Below are 24,036 nucleotides of genomic sequence, written 5' to 3'. Positions count from 1 at the left end.
GCAGGGGTAGGATGGCATCCTAGAAATAAATACCTGCATGACTACAGTGTCATCTCAAATTATATTTTAATAGCTTTGTGCGAGTTTCCTCATCTGTATAAAGGGGATTAAAATATCTGCCCTTCTAGTTGTAGTAACGATCAAAAATGGCATAGGTCCTAGCTCCCAGGAGACAATCAGTGGCAGCTGTATTCATCAAAGCCTGTGAGGCTCTGGATGACCTCCAAAGAGCAGGACTGGATGGAACATCATGGTCTTCAGCCCAGTGGAAGTTTTCTCTAACTCCTGATAAACTGGTAGAGCCCTACAGTGACCAAAAGAAACGCTGGGTCTCAACTCTCCCTTAAATATAAAAAACTCTGTTTCTCCAAAGTCTCTATAAACTGCAGAAATGGAGGGAGAAAACAAGCCATTGTCTTAAAATCTGATTTCTGAAATCCCTGTTAAAGTGAGATATGAAAATAAAATCAACTTACATGTTTGATAAGATATAAGTTTTAGTAATCGATATATGTGCCTTTAGTGAAAACATTTTGACTAGTCTTATGGTTCAAAGCCCACGAAAATGAATGTTCAAAATCTTGACCTTTGGACCTTTGTGCATAGTTGAAAACTTAAGCGTAGGCCTTTTTTCTACATTTTCCTCTTCATTTAGGTGATCTCTGCAGAAACTGAACTCCAGATAACCTCTGGCCCAGTCTCCCCAATACTGCGGATGTTGGTGACATGTGCTGGCAATCTGGCTTCAAATTTATGTCTCTAGTACCTTTCTAAAAATATTTTCCAATGTCACGAAATAAAACTCTGCTAATAAGCAAATAACAAGTCACATATAACAAGCACCCTATCTGCTTTGGAAGAAATCATATTTCAATGCCTGTAATAATCTGGCATTCACTTAAAATGATCACTTGTTTTACCAATGTGCATGTCATACCTTTAGGAAACATTTCATTGTACACCTGATATGTGCAATGTTGGACGTTTGCAATTATAGGATATATTTTACTTTATTGGAATGCTTTAGGGTATGTATCTTTAAGGTACCGTACCACCCATTTTCCTCCCAGTGATCCACACCAAGCTCACCTCGGTAGAAATGAATCCCACGTCTACATGCACGGGACCCAGGTGGATGCCGATATCCATATTGATACCTAAGATTGATTTCATCTCTACTTTCACATGATGAATCATTTTTCAAAGATAAAGATTTTATTGTGGAGTGCCTTGTTTCTAGATGGAATTCTATAGCTCTATTCATCTCTCATGTTAACAGCTTAATATTTAAAGTTAGATAGACAGACAAGGAAATCTATAATGAGAAAACTTGAGGACTCCCCCAATAAATAACTCTTATCGTCAAGTGGACAAATGTGAGACACGAAGCCTTTCAAAAAGCCATCATTCTCTGCTCAAACCCAACGGTTCTAAGAAATATATGACAAATTTTTATCTGATTTTAACCACAAATTATTTTTTCCTTTAAAAAATTAATTAAAACACGAGATGGAATAAATATTTCAGGCGACCAGAAGCAAAATGGGAAAATACCATGTGTTTGGAGTTTTAGTGCCCTCTGAGTACAGAAATTTATTTGCAGCAAGCAGAAAATAGACAGCAAGCATAAAAATACAGCAGAGTCCCCCTAGTAAAATTATTTATCAAGCTAACAAGGGAGGGACCCTTCTAGTAACAACAAGCCAGAGAGGAAAAGACATGGCTTTATATTTTACCTTTGGGTTAGCAAACCAGTAAAAATGCCAACTGACAAGCACTTCACATAAACATTTCTTTCTAAATGAGCTTCCTTGTTAGGAGGAAAGAAAAAAAAAAAAAAAAGTCTTCCTAGCTAAGGAGCACGATAGCTTACAGAAAATTCTAGCATGGATACGCAGGCTCTTCAGTGCAAAAATAAAATAACTGAAAGAATAGGTTAATGTGAATTATGAACAGCGTTTCAAAAACGAATTAGAAGTTCATTAAAGAAAATGCGCATACATTCTTTCCAGAGTCTGCTCATGCTTGGACGTTTACTGAAAGTCACAGTTTTGTAAGATGCCTTTTCAGGGCTAGCTGTTAAGAGTCTCCAGGAAAAAAAATGCATACGTATATATTCGTATACACAGACAGATACGTACTGACATTGCCTCTACTGTATAAGCCTCATTGCTATATTTTTTTCAAATATTTATTTTATGAGCAAACCCCAAAGCCAGTTTTTGCAGTTTAGTTTAACGATACCAAAGTTTGATTATAAATTACAAATCGTTTTATTGCAGCTTGCAATAGCAAAAAAAAAAAAAAGAAAGCAAGCCTTGAGTTGAAACCACATAGTGACCTGATCCCTATTAAATTTTAAAGAAATAGTAAAAATTGCATTCTCAGAACAACAGCCTCCTCAGTAGCTCTGCAAATAACTCCTGACGAATTTACAACGAAATCACACACCCGGATCTCATCTTCCCTAAAGCGAAAACCTGATCCGTGTTAACTGTGGCAAACACGGGAAGGTGGCTTTTTTTTTTTCTTTTTTTTTTTTCTTTTTTTTTTTTTTTTAATGGAAGGAAATGATGGTGCAGAGAACGGGGAATCTGAATGACGCTGTACAATGTTGAGTCCAGACGGACCCAAACACCTTGCAGGAACTGCACGCCCTCCACCCCCCAGCCGCGGGCCCCCATTCCCACCAATACCATAAAATAAATAGAAGTTTTCCAGCAACAAGGACGGGAAGTTTCTCATCACTAGTACCGGCCGCCTCAAACAGAACAGGAGGAAAGTATTAAAAATAAACCATTCCTTACTTGGTTCTTCCTCCGCGGAACAGGACGAGTCTCAGCGTGCCGCTGGGAGAACGCGGAGCTCTGGCTGCACAGGGGAAACCTCCCGCTCTCGGTCAGGAACCAAGGTGGACCCTGGGCTTCTCTTCGGGAGTCGAGGCCCGGACTCCCCGACTCCAATCCCGCCAGCTCGGGTTGGGGGGACCAGGCGGCCCACCTGCCCGCCAGTCTGTAGGGCGGGTCGGCAGCGCCTGGGGAGGGCGGTTTCGGGACCAAAGGACCTGTTTGCCCTTAGACTGCGGTCTGGTCGGGATGCTACCGCGTCACCAAGGTTCGTAAACAACCGAGGTGACTTTTAACCAAAGTCCGTAAGCAGCGGAGGTGACTTCTGAGTAACTAGCGCCGCCACACTCCCCCCCGAGCCTGCGTCTAGAACCCAGCGCAGGTCCGCGGGCGACGTTCGCACCCACACTACACTGCGGCAGACACGTGCCAAAGACGCCCGATCTGATTGGCTGGTCCGGCACATCCGGGAACCAGGAGCACGTGGAAGGCGCAAGAAGACGAGGCCAGTGGGCCTGGAATGTCAACTGGGTCTCCGGGAAGCCGCTGGGGAGCAGGGCCGCTGGGGGCTGCCAGCCGCTGGGCAGCCAAGTGGCTCCGAGGCTGACCAGAAACGCGGTCCTTATCGCTAACTCCCCCTGCCTGGCGTCCCGAGAGAGCCCAGGCTCAGCCTTCCGTGTGTGCCCGGCCAGCCTGGTGCAGCCCAAGTGCACTGTGCACTCGCCTTCTACTATGCAACGGGGTTTTCCAAGGGGAAAGAAGAGAAGAAAAAAATAAAATAAAATAAAATAAAAGTAGAGGTCTGGGAAAGGCCAGGAACTAATAAACAACACAGTCTTTGGGCATCAGGACAGAAGTGTGTGTGTGTGTGTGTGTGTGTGTGAGAGAGAGAGAGAGAGAGAGAGAGAGAGATACTCAATGGAGCAAAGTATGAGAAAGCAGTTCTCAGCTCGTGTCCGAAAGGTCAGTTGTGGGCGAAGGGATTTCTGGCTTCTCTTGGCCGCTGCTGAGAGGAGGGAGGCGCTGCTCATCCTTTTCAGCAGACTCACGTGCCCTCACAAAATGCCAGGCGTGATTCCAAACACGGTGATTCCAAACACTGGGAAACCTATCGTGTGCCCCTTTAAGATTTCTTGAAAGGATTCTAATTGCTCCATTATAAGTAAGAGAGAAGGCAGCAAAATAAAGAAGAGAACATTTTAAAAGGTACACAAGGAATCCTATTCTCTTACTCAAAATTTGCGGACCAGGAAAAGGCACCTCCCCCACCCCCAGCTTTCCCCCCCGTTTCGTGTACATGAGGAATGAACTTCATTTTCAAACACGAGCCCGCTGGAGGCACGCCATCGCTGTACAGATTCAAGCCCTGTAATTAACTACCATCAGCAACCAAAGGTCTCCATTTTGATTAACTTTGTTGTTGGGGAGAGGGGGAGTCACCCCTGGTTCAGACTCCCTTTAAAATAACAGTAAACCCAGGACACAAGTCTGCTGCAGAAGGAGCCAGGGAAGAGGAAAAGAAACTTTGTAGAACCCAATTTAATGGAAGTGTAACCTCGGGGTAAGTCCATTTCGTGCTCACCTCCACTGCCAACCTGCTACCTAATGAAGTTACAGGGCTTTTCAGCAGACCCCAATGACCAAAAGAAGTCCTCCCTGGCTGCATGTGCATAACTGGTCATTAGACAAAGGTTGCTGAGGGAAAAGGTGAAAACAAACCCCAACTAGTGTTCTCTCTGTCTTTCCTGTCATTTTCACCTCCTGCTGGTAGGGTTCAGGTTGTAGGATGTGCACCCCTGTCTTGTTAATTAGGCCTTAATATCTTCTAAGGCCTTACATCTGAGGTCACTGCTCCCCTGTCTGAGTCGTCTCTGCATGACAATACCTGTGATTCCCACAACTGGTTTGAGTTTCCCAGCCCCACACCTGGAACTGCTCCTCCCCTCCCCAACTTAGTGTTAATTCCCTCCTGAAATTCTATCAATGCAAAAGGCTTTGTAATATTTTCCGTGGATGCTGGAAACAGAGACACACTGAATTTTCCCCACTGGCTGACCCCTGCCCCAGCATGTTCCAAATGTTGCCAAAAGACCCAAAACAAAACAAAACAAAACAAAACAAAAAAAAAAAAACAAATTCAAAACCAACCCTTCTGCTTAGCTCATTTATTGCCGATAATTTCATTAGGTGCCAGGAAAACCCCAAAATGCAGACACTGAACAACAACTTTACAGCAATTTTTGGATGGAGGAAACGGAAGACTCAGCAACAGGCAGGTGATGAGGGTCTCGGTATTGGCGTCTGTGAACGGCAGCAGTAAATCTGGCCTTCTGGTAGACTGAACGAGTGCTTTTTAGCACAGACACTCTTTCAGGAGCATCGCTTGGTGTTAAGTAATGAGCACTGTGATTTTACCAAAACTCCTTCTTCCTTTTTTCCTCTCTTAATGTGTTCTTTCTTTAAGTTGCCCCTTCAGTTGTATGCTAGGGCTCACTGAAAATATGACTTCATATGGCATCATCCGGGTAGTTACCCTGCACCTGCTCTGCTATAATTAATTGATTAAATCAGCTCAGTAGCCAGCCAGCGCCCACCGAAAGAAAAACAGTAGGCAGACTAGGGGAAGGGGGTATGGTTGGTGGTTGTGTGGGAGCATGACCTAAATAAACAAACAACAACAAACAATTAGGTAAGTCCGCATAATAAACACTTGAAATGAAATTATTCTCTCCCCCCGCCCCCCGCCTTTTTTTCTCAGTGCCAACAAATATGTTGACGTAATTTTCTTAAGACATGCTCATGGAACTTGTGATGGAAGGGTTCGCTCCAAATCAGCATACCGGACAGCATTCAGCTCCTTGCTGCCGTGGGGGATGGAGGATGTACGGGAGAAACTAGGTTTTGAGAAGCCCCGAGGGGCCTATAATGAAGACAGAGTCAAGACCAGCCACTGTTCTCACTTGAGCTCTCTAAACTGAGGCACCAAGAATCTGGAACTTACAGTCTGTGTGTTTTCATATGTCCTTTGCATGACAACACCTGATTCACCATTTCTGTTAAAATATTTGATGGGCTCTGAAACGGAAACACGGTTATGACAGATGTAATTTTCTGTTTGAGTTAAATAGCCGTGCTAAGGCACCCACATTGACACCAGGCGTCGGGGAACCATGCTTGCGTTTTATTTCTCTGGATGATTACGGGCAATATGGGAGGTCAAGTTATACAAAATAAAAACAAGATTTCTGAATACTTTTCCTGGTTTTTTTGTTCTGTTTTTGTTTTGTTTTGTTTTTATCCCAGTTCATAAAACAATGAAGCCTTCCTTACATTTGTTGGGATTCATATTGGCATGGGTACAGTCAGGATAAAACATGTTCACTCAGCTAATTGTAAGACTAGAGAGAGAGGGAGAGAAAACAAACAAACAAACAAACTGATGGGTACTTAGAACCCAGGAAGTGCTATTTATACAAGTTCCATCAGCTTCTCCCACAGGCGACAGGAAAGCTACAAATGGGCCTCTCCCCTAAGTATTTGTCCCACCTGCCCTGCCCCGAGGCAGCTCTGTAAGGCTTGGTTGCATCCGGATGGGTCTTAGCCACTGTCAGGAACATCTGAAATGGGCAGAGCATAGACATGAGCAGGCCAAGATCCGTCACCACCTTCCAAACTAGTGTTCAGCACACAAGATGAAAGAACATGTCTTGAAGGCCACTTTCAACGTTGGTGTAACACAGGGCCAGTTGTGTTAATTTAAGCGAGGAACGGCCCCTAAGGTGGATTCCGAAGGCACCCTTGGTATTAGGGTCAAGCAACATCATCACTTGTTTCCATGGCGAAGATCTTAACATCACAGCAACCAGGATGCTACCGTGGAAAATTTTGCGGTTGCCTCCACAGAGGTTCATGTGAGAAGACCTTCCTTAGAAGGCACAACCTTGATAAGTCATGCATCTGGGTAGATTTGTGTATGTTAGGCTGTAACATGCGCTGATGGAAAATGTTAGTGAGGATCAAGGGATGCTACAGAAAAGAAGAACTTAATCTTTTTTATGATGCCACTTAGGAGGGATATTTTGCAACATGCCGAAAAACCATAATATAATCTAGACTGTGTTTCTGAGAATAAATGAAAGGTAATTATACAGCTCCCCAAATGGTTTGCGGTTTAATTTTCATACTCTAGAAAATTGCCAGAAATAAGCCACGAAGCTGTACGTAGCGGAAATTAGCAAGAGAGAAGAAGGCTAGCAGGTCTCCATTTGGGGCTTTCACTACTAAAATCCCTTAGCCAAAGTGACTTTCTGAATATACACTAAGTAACTCTCCCAAGAGTATCAAGTATTGAACTTTTCATATATCCGCTTATAATATCTAATATCACGGAGTAACTCAGAGGAATTGTCCACCTCCCGCAGATTCCCCATCTGACCGAATGCCTTTCTCTTGCTTGCTCTCACCTGTCAATCAAGTTCACAGGAGAAATTTGATTTCTCTCCCACCAGTAACCTTATATGAAAAATTACCAGGAGGGTCAGGACCAGTGTGAACCTCACCTTAAAAGTTCATTAACTCTTTGCTCAAAATGGATGGGTTCCGTGTAACAAAACCTGCCAGTGGGCCTAGATCATCATAGGTAATAGATGATTCTCAAATTCCAATTATAAAGATAGAGACAAAAGAAAGGAAAAAAAAACAAGAGGAATAAAGCAGTGGTACAGCATGCACACACGCAGACACTCAAATTAATCCCAAAGGTATAGCATCGAGTTAAAAATCTATGTACAAGACTATTCAAGAAAATGTTAATTTTGTATAAGGCTAGGAAAGAAACCATAGTTAAATATGCACAGTCTAGTTATTCAAGCAGTGTGTAAGTCATCAGATACTATTTTTGAATAATGGGGAAAAATGGGGTTCTGGTTCCCAACACTCAGATTCACTGGATCCTTGAAGGGTCTTCTTTGCAAAGAGGAGCAAGCAGTTTGACGGTGTGACTTTTGCCCCCCTCCTCAGTTTCTCTAAAAATCAAAAACCGTATTTCATGCAGATTTCTCAGCAAGCAATTTTTTTAATGAAAAAAAAAAATCAAACGTCATTCCATTAGCCAATAAGAGGTAACAAGAATACATAAAACAATGACACTAAATAATTATTGGTGTACAAGTGTTGCACTAGCTTTCTAAATGAAGAGGTTTCATTATTAAATTCACCCTGGGATACTTACAATTGAAAACTCATTTAAATGTCTTAATTTCATTTTTCTCTAGTAGATGAAAATCAGATCTCTGCCCCCCAACGGTCGCCTGTGCTCTCCTTCTGCCTACAGTTGAAGTGGAAAGTGGCTCCAAAGTCACATTTGGATGCAGAAGTCGGGGACACACTGTGCTTTAAAAGGACACCGAATTTTCCAAATGTGAATATAGAGTAAATTGTAGGAGGCTGAAAATCTGGAATGTTTACGAGGCCCGGGTAAAGCCGGGCAAGGACCGTGGATGCTAGTTTGACGGGCTCACCCAAACTGTCTGACGTTCAAGCAGAAGGACTGGCTCTGTGAGTGTCAAGAGAGTCATACTGGTTAAGGCTAAAGATGTGGGGGTTCCTTGGGTGAGATTAAGTGCTCTACAGCACACCTAAGTAATGAGATGAATACAAAAACGCATGCATGCTGGGCCCACGTACGCTGCCTCAGCCGTCACCGCCCAGAATAGTCGTCTACGTTCCACGTGAAATCCAGGGACTAAATCTACTGAAGCAGGAGCTTTGCACACCTAAGGGATTATCAGCATTCCTTGCTTGCTTGCTATCCCCCTCATGGAAAACTCATCGAAACAAGCACATGCAAATCAGAAATCAAGAAGTACCTCTTTGACTTCAGGCAACAGGGTTTTTCACATCACTGAGGCAGAGGATTCCCTTGGGTACCTGATTTAGTAAATATATTGAAATAAACAAAGGGCAATTAATAAGCACGAAGAAGGTTTCAAGGACAGTATGTTCAAGGCAGCCTAGCTCTCTATGGATAAGGCAGAATGAGACCCAAGGAAGAGGGACTTAGCTCCCCTTGCTTTGGCATCCTGGCCTCAGACCTGCCAGAAGAGGGGGTCACATGGAAGAGAATGGCATGGGACACACGGTCACCCCCTCTGACGATCGCTCCCACCCCTGGGAGGTGGAGATAGAGATACTGACGGGTCTAGCAGCCTGGATCAGCTTTGAAGTTGTCCTCAGTTCAGACAACCCAGTTATTCCGGGGTCACAGTGGGGAGGGTCTGAATGGTCTCGGACGGGCATCTCCCGAGTGGTCACAGAGAACCCAACTGGTCCAGCCGCCCTTGGGTCTTTACTGGGGCCCATTCTCTTCCATCTGCCCCCTCCTGCTTCGTTGCTCTGGTTTGTTCTGCTGGTACTGCTGACCTTATTGCAAATGTTCTCTTAACAAATAGTAACATTTAGATACCACCCTTATATTTATTAACTTCCTCTCTGTTTAAATTAGTAGCAGGGAATGCTTAAGAACCGTGATATGAAAATGAGGTTGCTTTAAAAAAAATTTAAAAAAAAAGGTCTTTTTGCTTCACAGTGAATAACAAAGCACAGTAATTCAAAGTAGTTAGCTTTCTGTGGTTCAAAAAACCCTATTGCTATTAGCTGTACTAATGTAAGTGGCAAAATAATTATCATTTACTGTACAGAGTCCAATATTTTCCAGACAGCAGTTTAATAACAAAGCAGACCTGTCATTTCTCCCTATGGTTAGTCACACCATACAAGTTCAGACTGTCAAAATATATTTAAAATCTAATTTTAAAAATTCAACATGGTTACAGCAAATCTGTGTACAATAACTGCGATAAACTAGCAAGTCAATCTAATTTTTTTTTCCAAGATGGATATTCACTTATTTCTCTTTAATCCCCCACACTTTTATTTGGATTACCTTGTAATTGGTATGAACAAATCCACTAAACACACACACATGCTGAAATCTGTAGGCAGCTCTAACAGCACGTAAAATCTTTCTCGACTTAAATTTTCATCAAGCATAACTTTGCCATTTATTTCGAATGTCCCCTCTGCATGGTGTAACTCTGCATTAAAACACTTGGATAAACAAATTTGTACTCTTGTATCTGTCAGAGCTGCCCCCAATGCTTTACGTGCCTTCACTCACACCTCTTGTTAGAAATGCCTTGAAAATCTTATAGTACAGACTACTTTCCTTCATGTAATCCTATCCATTAATCTTCGCTAAATATATTATTTCTATGCCAAAAACAAAAACCAAACCAAAACAAAAAAAAGAACACAACAAACTAAGAAAGAAAAGAAAGAAGGAAAGAAAAAGAACAAGAAACACAGTTAAATTTTAAACCTGGAAGTGTTATCAGTAATAGCAATTGTTCTCCATTTGAAGTTCAGAGGGCTAATGTCTAAAAAACAAACAAATAAACAAAAACCTTTCCCATAGAAGGTTCTCCTTTTTTTTTTTTTTTTTAACCTTTAGGAATAACAGATTCTTTTTAGAAATGCAAGTGAATAGTTTAAAAGCTTAAGAGAGGGACGCCTGGGTGGCTCAGTGGGTTAAGCCGCTGCCTTAGGCTCAGGTCATGATCTCAGGGTCCTGGGATCGAGTCCCGCATCGGGCTCTCTGCTCAGCCAGGAGCCTGCTTCCCTCTCTCTCTGCCTGCCTCTCCGACTACTTGTGATTTCTCTCTGTCAAATAAATAAATAAAATCTTTAAAAAAAAAAAAATAAAAGCTTAAGAGATTGTGGAGAGAATATTTCTGTAATTCCTTTGAGGCAGGGCAAACATATGTTAAGCTTCTGCAAGGGGTATTTACAGGAGATCATACACTTGTGAAGCATTTTTCAATTTTAGAAAAATATTACAAAGCAATAATTGAACGTAGGCTTTGCAAAATGCCCCTTTGCCTTCCTGACCGTCTCATTGATAGTCTCTGTTATTTTTGGAGAAAAAGAATCAGGCCTCATTAAATGTGATATTTGGCATCTCGCCTGTAATCTCATAAAGTAGATGTCCTTTTTAGATCATTGGTGTCATTTTCCTCAAGATGACCTCTAGTCTTTGGCCATTGGGGCAACCCATCCTGTTATCAAGGCATTTACTTTCAAAAGGGCGGGGGAGAGAGATTCTGTTTGCACACCTGAACAGGGTCCAAAAGCCACTGCAGTTTCTCGGCTCTCATCAACTTCACCCAGGCTAGTCATTGGAGAAGAGTGGTGGGGGCAAGGGGGGTCTCACATGGGAAGGGGAAGAGAGGTTTTTGAGGCAGACCGCTACAGCATAGTCCGAGCCAGACGTCTGCCAGCGTAGAGCCTCGAAGGACTGGAGATATTTACCTAACGATTAAATAGTATTTTTCAAATAGCATAGGAACGTGTGTTGATATTCCAAGGAAGATTTTTTACAAAGGTCTGGGTACTCACACAGTGCAGGAAATTAACATGGACCATGGACCCCACGAATGTGCTACAGAGAGATGGTCAGTCTCTGTTTCCGCACTGTCCAGCATGGCACCAAGTGGGGGAAAGTGTTATGGGGAGATTGTTTTAAGACGGACATTTCAGACCAGGTTTGCTCATGTCTACCAAAATACGGAGTACGCAGGTTAACTCTGCCATGTGATTGTTTTTATTTCATAATGTGGACACTGCAGACTGGTTTTTAACAGCTTCTCCTTCTATGATGGGTAAAAGAGCTCCATAAATAGGTAGGTAGATAGCAGATCATAGACAGCTGGACAGATAGACGCCAGATGAAAAAATATGTTGTATTCACTGCTTGCAAATGCAAAGACTCAAATACCATCTTTTAACAGATTTAATCTTAGCATGATTACCACACCTTTCCCCCCATTCTATCAGAAAGGATTTTAGTGTAATTTGACAGTGCAAAAGTGTCTCAGAGGCTGAGATCGTTGTTTTAGTTTCAACATATTTATCTGCACATTAATGATTCCATCCTGAAGAGAAGGAGAAAGAAAAAGGGAGACCTAGTTCAGAAAGTGCGATGTTACTTGGCTGTCTTCTTGAGTCTCTAAAAAACTGTGGGTCCAATAAGAAAAAGGCCCACCCTACAGGGAACGGCTCCTTTCTGCAACTAGTAGTTTTGAAATCTGTCCTCGTAAAAACAGGTCCTGAGGGCTCGAAACTGGACCAGAACTGTGTTGAAAATCTGAGAATGCAAGCAAGACCCTCATGACGGAGCTGTTGTCCAAATCAAAATAAAGTTTGTTTGACTGGCTTTTGTTTACCATGAGCATCAAACTATACCATCAAAACCCCCAACCATATGGAGATTTCTATGAAGATCCTGAAATGCTCTCTGGATTTCCTCCTTTCCTTTCTCTTTTTCCTCCTTCCTCTAACCAGAGCAGGAAAACAGATCTGAAAAATAGGCCCGAAAATTAACAGAGTACAAATCAAATGGCCTGGAGCAGCCGAAGAGGATCTTAAAGCTCCTGGGGAGGCTCACAAGGGTGGGGTGGGAGTCCCAAGGTGAGGGGTGGAAGGTGGAGCCTTTTAGGGCTGAAGCCCCCTCCCTCTCTCTCACCCACCCAGGGGCACAACAGAACGGGGAGTTTGGACGTCCACAGGCACTCCACTCTGGCTAGGTCAGTCCTCTTGGAAAATTAAACCAAATTCCAATACAAACCCGAGGCCCCTGCTGGGGCGTGGGCACCCTATGGGCACGGGGCACTGGGGCAAGCTGGAGACTGGGGACAGAAGGCTGCTGTTGTGATGCTGCCCCTCCCCCCCAGCCCCCCCCCCCCCCCCCCCCCCCCGGGTATCTTGGGCCTCTCCAAGAGGAGTCCCGTGGTGGCCAGGAGTGTGCCAGCCTCTGGGGGGCGCAGCGCAGAGCTTGGAGAGAGCAGAGCAGGGACTGCCTGGTGACCTCAGGCAGCCTCTGGGACCTACCCTGTGGTTCCTGCCTTCTGTCCTTAGGTGCCTGCCACCAGTGCAGCCAGGGTCCTCCCCCCCCCCCCCCCGCCCCAGGGTGGAGAGCACACCTGACTCCACTCACCCCCAGCAGCCTGCGGTTGCCTCGCAAATTCCCTCCTCACCCCCAACGCAGACCAAGTGTATACAGAGCCAGAGCCAGAAGGAGAGGTGTGGCCAGTGCGGGGCAAGGAAACCAAGAAATGGGTAACCTCAGCCTCTTCCCAGCCTTCATATCAAGACCCTTGTCACCACCCTCTGCAGCCAGTGCTAAACATTCCATGAGCCACCCCCTAGCTTCTCTCCGGGAGCTGCTGGCCAGCCCTTCACTCCAGCCCTGCCCTTGTCTGCACCTAAACTGGGGCAGGAGTGATGTAATGCGTCCAAGGCCTCAGCTTAGGCACTGCCTTCTGGCCCCAGGCGGTGACCTCTAACTCTCACAAGGCCCTAGGTGACTAGGCATGGGAGAAAGAGGGGGTAAATATTACAGAGAGGGCACTGGAATGGGGCAAGTGTCCAGTGATGAGAGGCCACAGCCCTGGAGCTCAGAACATGGGTAGTGCATTTAGGAATCCTGGGGATCTCTGTCAGCCGTCTGTCAGTCACCCGCAAGCAGATCTTTTCTGGTGGAAGGTGGGGCCCTGGGACAGACCTAGCTCTGATCCCTGGTTGGGGATCCTAAGCTAAGGTTGGCTTGTGGTAGTGGTACTCCCCCAGCCCCGCACATTGACCCCTTCCTGTTCTCCACTCCGCTGGCCTAGTTTGGAATCACCTATTGTTCTAGGATCCTCAAGCCTGCTTTACTGCTGGAGGACGCCCCCAACGAAGGCCAGAAACCCATTTCTATGGGCTTCCAGAAGTGGATGAGGTCACACAGAACTGGGGCAAATTCTGGATCCTCCCTGCTGACCGGACTTCCCAGTGCAGGATCCCTTCACCATCGTCCTTGGGGGTCTTCTCAGAAGAGCGGTTTTCAAGCCTCTCTGCCTGGTTCTGTTTCAACGGCCTCTCCTATTTCCTTACTGAAAGAACCAGCCACAGGGAAAAAGCATGTTTTGGAATCTTAGCTGGGAACTGCTCAAGGTTGGTGATCAGAATTTTCAGAATCCAAAATCCCCTGTGTGTAGCTCACACCCGAGCCTGGGCGGGGCAGGGGCTGAGGGGTGTGGGGGGTGAACACAGAGCTATTTCCTCTCCTCTTCCCGAATGTCCACAAACACCCCTCCCTCATCCTCCCTTCTTGAATTAATGCCCCTTTCTAATCATAACTAAAGATCCAAGAATCTGCGGAGAAGAGAGGAATGTGATTTTGCAATCCAAAGTCCTAATTATAGGTGGAAAATGTTATTTCACAAAAAGAAAGGAAAAGAGAATGGATTTTGTTGAACAAGGGTAGAGGTGCTCAGTGGATGATTAGGATTTGAGTAAGGGACTGTGCATTCCAGTCATAGCCTCTCTGTGGAAAATGGGCTTTGTGAGTTTCTTAAAACTGCCCAACTCTGATGCAAATTCATATGAAGATCTGATTTCTGTGTGCTATCGATAGGTCCCTTCTATCTCAGCCTTATGATAGCGGGCAAACTTATGGAAGACACACACACACACACACACATGCGCACCCACGCACACACGCGCACACACACACACATGCACACACGCAAAGGGCTTTCGAATTTAAACAATGAAGACTGTCACAGTGCCTAAACCCTACGCGGGACCATATATAAATATTGGCATAACAGGTCTGACTGATTCAAAACGGCACCACTGTAAAATTACAGATGGATATATTTATAAATGCCCCCAAAGCTGAGGCATTAACAATTTCCCCAGATTTCTCAGTTTGGGTTTAAGCTCTCAAATTGTTTTGAAAAAGGAAACACATGTGAGAGCGGATGGGAACCGAGCGGACAGTCGAACCTCGTTCGCACCTGGTCCGTGGACACACTGGGCCTGCCCTTACCCGGAGAGCAAGTGAGATTCAGGCTGGCAACTGGGATTATTCCTAGGACTCTGGCCTTCAAAGTCCTCCCCACCCTTCATTTCTCACCGCCCACAGAGGGTGCCGAGAACAGGAGCCTGGGGTTTTGCTACGCCTTCGTGCAGAGCAATTTGATTTGCTTTGTTTTTTGTTTTGTCCCTCTCTAAAGGATAAAGATGTTCCCGCATTGTTGCAGGACTGTACTTCTTTATGCCCAGACAATCATGAGACAGCCTGGGGGACTGAAATTCTCTCACCCTGTCCCCTACCCCCCGCTGGAGAAAAAGTGCCAGACAGAGCTGGGTTTGTTCAGGAGCCGGGGCCGAGCAAGGCTTGGAGAGAATTCCCCTTTTCTGGGGCTGTTTGATGTCTAGGGTTTGAAGATTTATATCAAAAGTGAGAAAAGCAGTGTTATCAGAAGGTGGGTTGAGGCTCCTGACTGTTTTAAAACCAGAGCAAAAACAAACAAACAAATCCTGATTCGGGGGGGGGGGGGCTGGACCCCAGACCACCTTCCGTACAGATGGCCGCTAGACGCCTTGCCTTGGACTTGGGTCACCTTTCCCATTTAGGACGAGCCAAGAATGAGAACAAATTTCAGGTTTCTCTTATTTTCCTCCCAACAACAAGGAAGACCCCGACTCCCAGTTATTCATTCAGCATCCTGAGGAATAACGAGAAGCGGTGAAAATGAGAGCCTATCACTGTGATAGATCTTCCCCTAAAAAACCAAGACATGTCTTCCTAGGAAGGGGCGACGTGATTTAAAAAAAAAAAAAAAAAAAAATCACATGAAAGTCAATCGCAGTGGGAAGCTTTGCAAACCATCTAGAGCAGAGGAATCCGGCCTCTTATTCCTCCTCTCATGCATGTTTACATGGAAAGTAAGGCCAGAAGCCTGGCGGTGTGTTTCCCTGGTACAGGAGTCAGAAGGCTGAAGGTTGTCACTCATGGATTTCAGCCTCCAGCCTACCTCGGTTAGGCTTTAACTACCGACGAGCGAAATACAGAGACACCTGTGTGGCAAGCAGACTTTTAAAAATATTGATTGGCCTAGAAGCCCGGGAGGAGTACATTTTCTAAAGCCAAGAGTGTGTGACTACGGAAGTAAGTCGTCCCAAACAAAGCACGAGGAACATCAACAAAAGCCTCCGACGTACTCCACTCTGGCAACCTTTGTGTCAGAAGCAACTTGTTACTGAGACAGGGCTGTGCTGGGGACACGGCTACGGAGGCGGCCGTGGCCCATGTTTGCCAGGGGGGCTGCCGCCCGGCCCTCCGTTCACCGTGCTGAGCAGGAAACCCGGTGGTTTGGCAGAGGGGAGGTCCTCTAGGAGAAAAGAACCATCTAGAATTGATATCACGAAATAAAAACGACGGGGGTAAAGGGAGAAGGGAGGAGAGATCAGGGGTGGTAGAATCTCGCATTCCATAATACATTATACGTGGAGTTATTTGGAGCAGCCCGTGTTGAAAGGGGCCCGGATGGTTATGGCACCGAGGCGGACAAACATGGTTTCTAGACATCCTTTCCTCACCGAAGTGAAGGAAGAACCTCTGTCTACTTTGATGTCGATCTATTAATGTGTCAGATACAGTGTGAAAAACTGTTACAGTTTTTTTTTTTTTTTTTTTAAACAAAAGGAAATGTGCAAAGAGTAGGGAAACACAAGGGAGGTGATTTTGTGAATGGCCCAGGAGGCTAGAAGTGGAGGAAAAAGCACATGGAGGGTGTGGTTTAACTAACTTTATATTTTGCCACACGCTGTTTTCATTTACAGCCATGTCTGATAAATGTACACGTTTGACATCACTGATAAATATATTACTATCCGGGGCCTACCAGAAACCCAGGGTGCTGAGGCTTGGCTAAAGCTTCTGCCTGTGGCATCTGCTTGGGGAGGGGGAGGCACGTATATTTTTCTTTTTAGTAAAATTATCTGCCAGAGAAACAATGAAGTGTGAAAAGGTACTATTTAGAGTGTGCGTGTCTACATGTTTCAAAAACGCTAGCTGCTACCTTCTGGGAAACTTCTCTTCGTATAAAGGTGCATACAGATCTCCTTTCAATTTCAGTGGCTTTTTAAAAACTCATCTCACAGGTTGAAAACAATGGTACCTATTTAGTTTCGCACGCCGTGAGGACAGAAGCCCCCTCGTGCTTTTCTCTAGGTTGGCATCGAAAGACCCTCGGACCAGAGGCACAGTTCACAGTATGGAGGTTACACACCTACCACTCTTCCTCTCTAACACATTTTTCTTTAAAAAGGAGACTAAACGGAAGTCAGGGGCACGGTGCTCTCTTAAGGCTGCAAATGATGATAATAATAATAATAATGATAATAATGATAAATTTTTAATGTACAGTTCTTACATAAATTTCTTTTTATGAAAACACTGTAAGTATACATTGCTGGGGCTTCCAAAATGTGGCGTATCCCACTGATGGCTCCAACTTGCGAGTGGGCTCAGTTCTGTAATTGGAATGAAAGGAATTTTAACACTATTTAGACAAAGACTCAGATGCAGTGGAAAAGGAAAGCGAGATTTCCTTACAGAACTTATTTATTTTTTAAATAAAAATTTATTTCTACTAGGGACACTTAGGCAGAATTTAGGATTTCTTTGTTAAAAAAAAATAAAACAACAAACACATGTATTTGTGTTTGCCTCTCAGGCTACATTTCAAAGTTTTATAGTCATGCTTCTATGTAAAACTGCCTTTCACTAAGGAGTTAACTTTCTCTTAAAGCCAGCCACCCAAACCCCATTTTTGCCAGTGCCTCTCTGCTTTCTAATGTTTGGGGCCCAAACCCACTTATTACAGTGAACTGCCTTGTCGAGTCCTATCAAAATGCTTAATTGTGGCACAAGTGTTTTTCTCAGGACGGGACTGCAGTGAGTCCATCTTCAATGACACTCTGATTTTCAGAAGCGTTTGCCTCAAAGCTTTCATCTGAGGCTGAGCTTTTAGCATAACTGATCTATCTGTGTCTCTACCCCTTCAGGGGGAAACTGCCTATCTCCTCCAGGGGATCAGAGGGAAAAAAAAAAAAAAAAAAACCCAAACCTCTGAAACAGAGAAGTGCTAACTTCCAGCGCAGGGATTTACCAGGGATTTACGTTTACTATGAAGACTTTTGTTAAGCAAAATGAAGTGTGGAGTCAGGAGTTCTATCCAAACTGGCACATGAAGAAAGGTCAAAATGCAGTGGGTTTACCCTCTCTGTGCGTTCTGTGAAAAAGGGGAAGGAAGACAGGATATCAACTGGCCAGAGCTCCTCTGCGCCAAGCACAACCTGTTTTCTTCAAAATAAGGCCTTTCTTCAGAGTTGCAATATTATCTTAAAAAAAAAAAAAAACAACAACAACAAAACAAAAAACAAAAAACAAAACAAAATAAAACAAAAGTCATCGTGTTTGGCTATATTTTCAAAACAGTGTTGGCTTTGTCTAACATTCTTTTAGCATTCTAGGGGAAGTCGATTAGGAGTGCAGACTGCATGAATTCGTAACATTAGTTGCACGAATTTATGTCATTTTAAAATAGGTCAACGCTGTTTGTGAAGAAGGTAGCTCAAGGCTTTCCAAGTCATCTTTGAAGTTAGCCTCGAAATACGGCTAGTTTGGGGGCAAATACTGATCAATCAGAGCACAGATTCTATCAAGGTATTACTTTTTCGCTTGTGTTTCTGGAGTTAAGGTGATCTAATCATAGCCAGCTTGTCTAAGTGGAGAAGCCCCTCTCTGCTAAATACTGTGAAACATGATTTAATGACACAGTTTTAAATTCAGAGATGACCTTGGGGTTATGTGAGTAAGGGGTGGGTTTTTCTTTTTCCTATTTAATACAAATGACCTTCAGAGTTAAAAAACAAAACAAGCAACTGGATTTGTCCAAAGTGTTGATGTTAAGTCTGGTCGGGCCCTGCTAACCAGAAAATCATGGTGTGTAAGGGAAGAAGGAAAAATAATCAATTCTAGCCAAAAGGCAAGAATTGTTTATCTTTACCATGAAATGCATATGCGCCCAAGCCACCTCCTGCCATGACTTCTTTGCCAGGCCCATTTCCCTCTAGATGGGCTTGCTGCTGGGCTGGACCAGGAGCCAAGGGCAATGCCGAGCAGGCCCTACTCTGGTTGGGATTTTGTTTGTTTGTTTTCACCAGAGGGCAATGATGTCTCAACTCACTTGAAAACTGAAAACTTTGCATGGAAGGGGGGGCTTTTGGGGAGGGCTGCATTTTGAGAGGTCATAATTTGCATTTACATTAAATATTTCTAATTATTCAAAGGGATGGCCTCCCACCTCACAAAACAGCCTATGTTTCGCCCTGAATTACTGCCTCCCTACACCTCCATGAATCCTGCCTCTGGAGAAAAGGATGCATCTTACACTTCTAATGCAGTTTTGGGCCCAGTTAAATTGTACACTAAGAAACTGAGCACAGAATCAAAAAAAAAAATGCAGTTTATTATTGTAGATTATTCTTTCTCTTGATATAACCAGAATTGAAAATGAAAGAAAAGCACATAGGAACATCACGCGTGGTTAGTTAGTAACTCAAGATATAAAACAATTTTGCACAGCAAAATATGTAAAAGAAAAGTAACTGACAAGATTTTTTTATATTTATTGTGGTAAGATTTACTTTTCATTTTTTTTTTAAAGACAGGATGTCAGTCCCTGAAAATAACATTTAACTGATTATTGCCTTTAAAACTGTGGATTTTTTTTTAAGTTACAGAAAATCCAGTTCTGCACCACAATACAACTGTAAAAAAATCTGCATCATCTTAAAACTGTGCAGTAATGCCATTTTTATAACTGCATAAATTTTATTAGCGTTCTAAACAGTTTTGCAAATTTTTTTGTATTATATGCTTGCAGGTTATATCTTAGTGCAATTCAGTCCCAAATACTTTAAATTTGAAAAAAAAACATACATTTTGAATGTAAAATACCCCTACAGATATAAACAGGGGTGTTTCCCCTTTAATACTTTGGTTTTCAATACAGTCAGTGGTATAGCAAAGACTACACATACCCAACTTATATTTAAGTTGCAAGCACATGCTGTATAAGCTACTTTTTTTTTAAACAGTCCCCTTGCAAACTCTACCCCCCTTAACATCACAACAGTAAACAATTTAGTGCATCAATCTCTTAAAAAATCTACAGCTAAACAGACCTAACTCTTTCAAATTTATCTATAACATTCCTTTATCTGTAGCATACATTTTAACTGGGCTAACAGATTATAAAAACTAGAATTAAATTATATACTAGGAACCCATAGCATTCCACATTTGACAATGACCAAAAGCCAAAAAAAAAAAAAAAAAAAAAGAATAATAATAATAAAAATAAAACAAACCAAAAATAATGGGGCAGATTTCTTTTTTTCTTAAAAAATAAATTTAGACTGCTTTCCACAACAGCACAATTTTAGTCCCCAAAGTGGGGTGTCATTCTTATTAAAAAGAAAACATTAAGAGTTCTTTTAATGTTTGCCATGTTAAATTTTTAACCCATTCTGGCATCTTTGACAAGGAATGCCTTCAGTGCATTTACAATGGGAGGCTGAAGTTCTCAGTAACTCAAAGCAGTTTTGGAGCAGATGCAAACTTTCATGGGAAGAAGGCTCTAGGGTGGCACTTTTTTGTTCTGAACTCAAAAAAGTCATGAGGCAATTAAAACAAAAGTATGAATGCCATGCCATAAGTCTTCGAACGTCCATTTCCAAGCCAAAAGAAAAAAAAAAGAAAAAAATAATTATACCATACATGTCCAGCATGCAGGCTTTTTTTTTTTTTATTAATATAATGTCTCTTTTCCATAAAGTCTTTGAAACAGTTATAGTTCATTGTTGCTAAGACAAAGTAGCAAGCATAATAATGCATGAGATGAGAATGAGTTTTTTAATGGCAGACTAAACTCTCAGATTTGGCATGATAAGGCCAAAACTCACAAGTCACACCCAGAAGGTTGATGCAGGCTTGATTGTGGCAGGTTCATGAGGATTTTTTTTTTCTCTAGTTTAGCATAACAATGCTAAAAACCCCGAAGGAACTCAGCGCGCTGCAAGTCTATAACATTTCACATTTTTTTTTCTTTGCAAGCTCAATCAATCTCACATGAAGAACTCAGGAGGAGAAAAAAAAACTTAGCTTTTTTTTTTTTTGTTTTTCTTTTATCTCGTGGGGAGATGGGTGAAGAGGGCGTGAGGGTGAAGGTTGGGGAAAAGGCCAACACAGCAAGCTCCAAAAAGTAAAATTAAAAAAAAAAAAATCCAAACAAAATAAAACACACACACACACAGAAAATGAACACCAGCTCATGAACTGAAGAAGGAGAAAAAAAAAAAAAAAAACAAAACAAAACACTGTGAATGATGCAGGCTTCAAAGGTGAGCATGAAGAACTCTGCTGAGATCTTTGAACATTGTGTGTGTGTGTGTGTGTGTGTGTGTAAGGGAGGTGTAAATTTAAAAAAGCTAGCAAGTTATGGAGAATTTCAGATTGGCAATCCATGAGCCAGACATTCACTCCCTCCCCATTTAAAAACAGCCACCACCACCGCCAACTTGGAGCAGGGGGTGTGTGTGTGTGTGTGCGTGCGTGTGTTGTGTGTGTGTGTCTGTGCGCGCGCGCGCGCGCGTGTGTGTGTGTGTGCAGGGGCATCGGGCAATCTCAGCAGGGGAGGGGGCGAGGTGGCGGCGAGCAAGGCTCTGGAACTAGCAAGCCCACACCCGAGTCGGACCCCCACGGAGCACTTATCAAGGTGGCTAGCTGTGGGATCGCGTGTCAGACTCACATGAAAAACTCGGGAGAGGACGGGTTGTCGCTGCTGGAGCCGTTTTCTCGGAAGCCGCTGCTCACCAACTTCTCGTATTTCTCCTTGTACGCGTCCCTCTCGCGCACCAGCCTGGAGATCTCCTGCTTGAGGTGGTCGACCTGCTGCAGCAGCTGGTTCTTCTCGGACTCCAGGACGTGTCTCTGCTGCACCCTCTTGAAGCGGCAGGACTGGGCATAGCCACGGTTTTTCAGGGTCCGCCTCTTCTGCTTCAGCCGGATCACCTCCTCCTTGCTGACCCCGCGCAGCTGCCGGTTCAGCTCGCGCACCGACATGGTCACCAGCTGCTCGTCGGAGAAGCGGTCGTCGAAGTGCAGGCCGCCCGCGGCGTGGTGCGGGTGCAGGGCGCCCCCCGCCCCCGCCGCGCCCCCGCCGCCTCCGCCGCCGCCGCCGCCGCCGCCGCCGCCCCCGGCGCTGGCCGGGCCACCGCCGCCCGCGCCGCCCGCGCCACCGGCCGAGGCTGACGCGCTGCCCGCGGCGCCGGGCGCGCCGGCCGTCGGGTGGTGGTGGTGGCCGGCGGCGTGGTGGTGGTGGTGGTGGTGGTAGTGCGGGCCCGCGCCGCTCTGCGCGGCGGCCGCGGCGATCACGGCGGACACCACGGCGGCGGCGGGGCCCATCTCCTCGCCGCTGCCGCCCAGGGAGGCGCCGGCGCCGGCCCCGGCTGCCGAGGCCAGCTGCTGCGCCCCGCGCGCGTAGCCATCGAAGCCGCCCTGGAGCTGGTGGCTGTTGCTGATGAGCGCCTCGACCGCGTCCTCGGGGCTGAAGCCCAGCGCCTCCGGGTTCAGCTGCTGCGGGTAGCCGGTCATCCAGTAGTAGTCTTCCAGGTGCGCCTTCTGCTCGCTGCCCGAGCCCGGGCTGGGCGCCGAGAAGCTGGGGGAAGGGGGCACCGAGCTGCACGGCGTGCTCATGGGGGTGGAGGACAGCGAGCCCCCGGCGATGAGACGGCCGCACTGGCTGATGATGCGGTCGGTCTCCACCGGTTCCTTTTTCACTTCAAACTTCATCAGATCGAAGTCATTAACATATTCCATGGCCAGGGGACTGGTGGGCAGGTCGGAGTTGCTCATTGCCAGTTCTGATGCCATTCTCCTGCCGCCGCCGCCGCCGCCGCCGCTCCGCCAGATGGGCTGCAGGAGAGGGGCCAGCGGGCTGTGCTGGGTGGCCAGCGGGTGAGCCAGCTTGCCGGGCTGGGGCGCTTCTAGCTCGCGCGGCGGTGGCTGGCCCGAAACCTCCGAGCGCGCACACACCCCCCGCCCTGCCCGCGCCCCCCGCGCCCGCCCTCCCTCCCCCCTGCTCACGCCAATGTGCTCGCTCGCTCGCCCCGGCCCCTCCTCGCCTGCTCGCCTCCGTGCGTGCCGAGCCGGCTGCTTCAGGCTCGGGAAGGTCCTCCGCGGGCTGCGGTGGCGGCGGCGGCGGCGGCGAAGCCGGAGGAGCCCGGCCGGGTGCGCGGCGTCCCCCGCTCGCCGCTCCGCTGCGCGCTTTGCATAAGGAGGGCTCGCCTCGCCGGCCCGGGCTGCAGGCGGGGCGCGCGCGGCGGCCGCTCGGGGCTGGAGGCGCGGCGGGCGGCTGTCCGGCGGCGCGGGCCTTGGCACGGGGGAGTTAACACTTCATGCTTCTCGCCTTCTCTTCTGCCTGCTCTTATTATTATTGTTATTATTATTTTCTTTCCTCTCTCTCTCCCTCGCGCGCGCTCTCCGTGCAAAGTGCAAGACAGAGGTGCAGCCCGGCTGGAGGAAAGGGAGGGGGGAGTTTAGTTCTTTCTTGCCTTTTTTTTTTTTTTTTTTTTTAAAGCGAAATAGCGAAGTCCTGGGGAAAGGCGAGGCAGAGAGCAAAAGGGGGGAGGCCGAGCCGAAGAGCAGCCCGAGCTACAGCTCGAAGATGAAAAAAGATTTTAAAGCCTCTGATCCAGCAAGAAGAGTTTAAAGCAATTGCTGAGTTTTATAGCACTTGTGACGTCAGGCCCAAATGGGAAATTGACTGGTACTCCGAGCCAATGGGAGGCGACGTGAGCGGCCGCGATTAGCATAATAGATAGAAACAAGGAAACTTTTCCGAGCTGTCAATCAGGGTCCAATCAGCTGACTGTCAGCTGGGACAAGAGGGCTTAACCCTTCCCGCGCCGCAGCCTCCCGGGAAGGGAGCAAAGCCCGGCGCCAAGTTTGGTGCGAGAGGGGAAGGAGTAGTCCAGAAGGACTGCGGGAACCCGGGAGGACGGAGAGGGCGATTGCTTTACTTAGGAGCACTAGAGAGGCCTGCCTTCCGGAGCGCCGGCTTGCCCTCCACTCGCTCTGCGGGGATTGGCGTGACCCCCCCCTTCCCGGGCAGCCCCCATCCCCGGGACTGTGAATTCGCTCCGGAGCTGCTTCTCCTGCTCCAGCTTTGGCACC

At 45.8% G+C, this 24,036-nt stretch overlaps 1 protein-coding gene across 5 annotated transcripts in view; it reads right to left on the bottom strand.

Moving 5' to 3' along the window:
- Nucleotides 1-23,578, bottom strand: part of MAF (MAF bZIP transcription factor) — a 334,904-nt gene extending 311,326 nt beyond the window's left edge. The window contains exons 1-4 of one of the 5 annotated variants that reach the window (XR_009348864.1): nt 21,611-22,941; nt 17,168-17,267; nt 8,714-8,774; nt 4,997-6,463 (exon numbers count right to left, since the gene is read on the bottom strand). Coding sequence is in view for 4 of the 5 variants with exons in the window: in XM_059153112.1 (XP_059009095.1) it covers nt 17,180-17,267; nt 21,611-22,734 (1,212 nt within the window). In the remaining variant the exon portion in view is untranslated. The other 4 variants (XM_059153112.1, XM_059153111.1, XM_059153113.1 and 1 more) reach the window with 4 other exon arrangements.
- Between the last annotated feature and the right edge of the window lie 458 nt (nt 23,579-24,036).

This window comes from Mustela lutreola, chromosome 16 (assembly GCF_030435805.1).
Source record: "Mustela lutreola isolate mMusLut2 chromosome 16, mMusLut2.pri, whole genome shotgun sequence".
Taxonomy (NCBI): domain Eukaryota; kingdom Metazoa; phylum Chordata; class Mammalia; order Carnivora; family Mustelidae; genus Mustela; species Mustela lutreola.
Note: the sequence above shows the minus strand (reverse complement) of the source record. Positions and strands in the feature narration are given on the sequence as shown.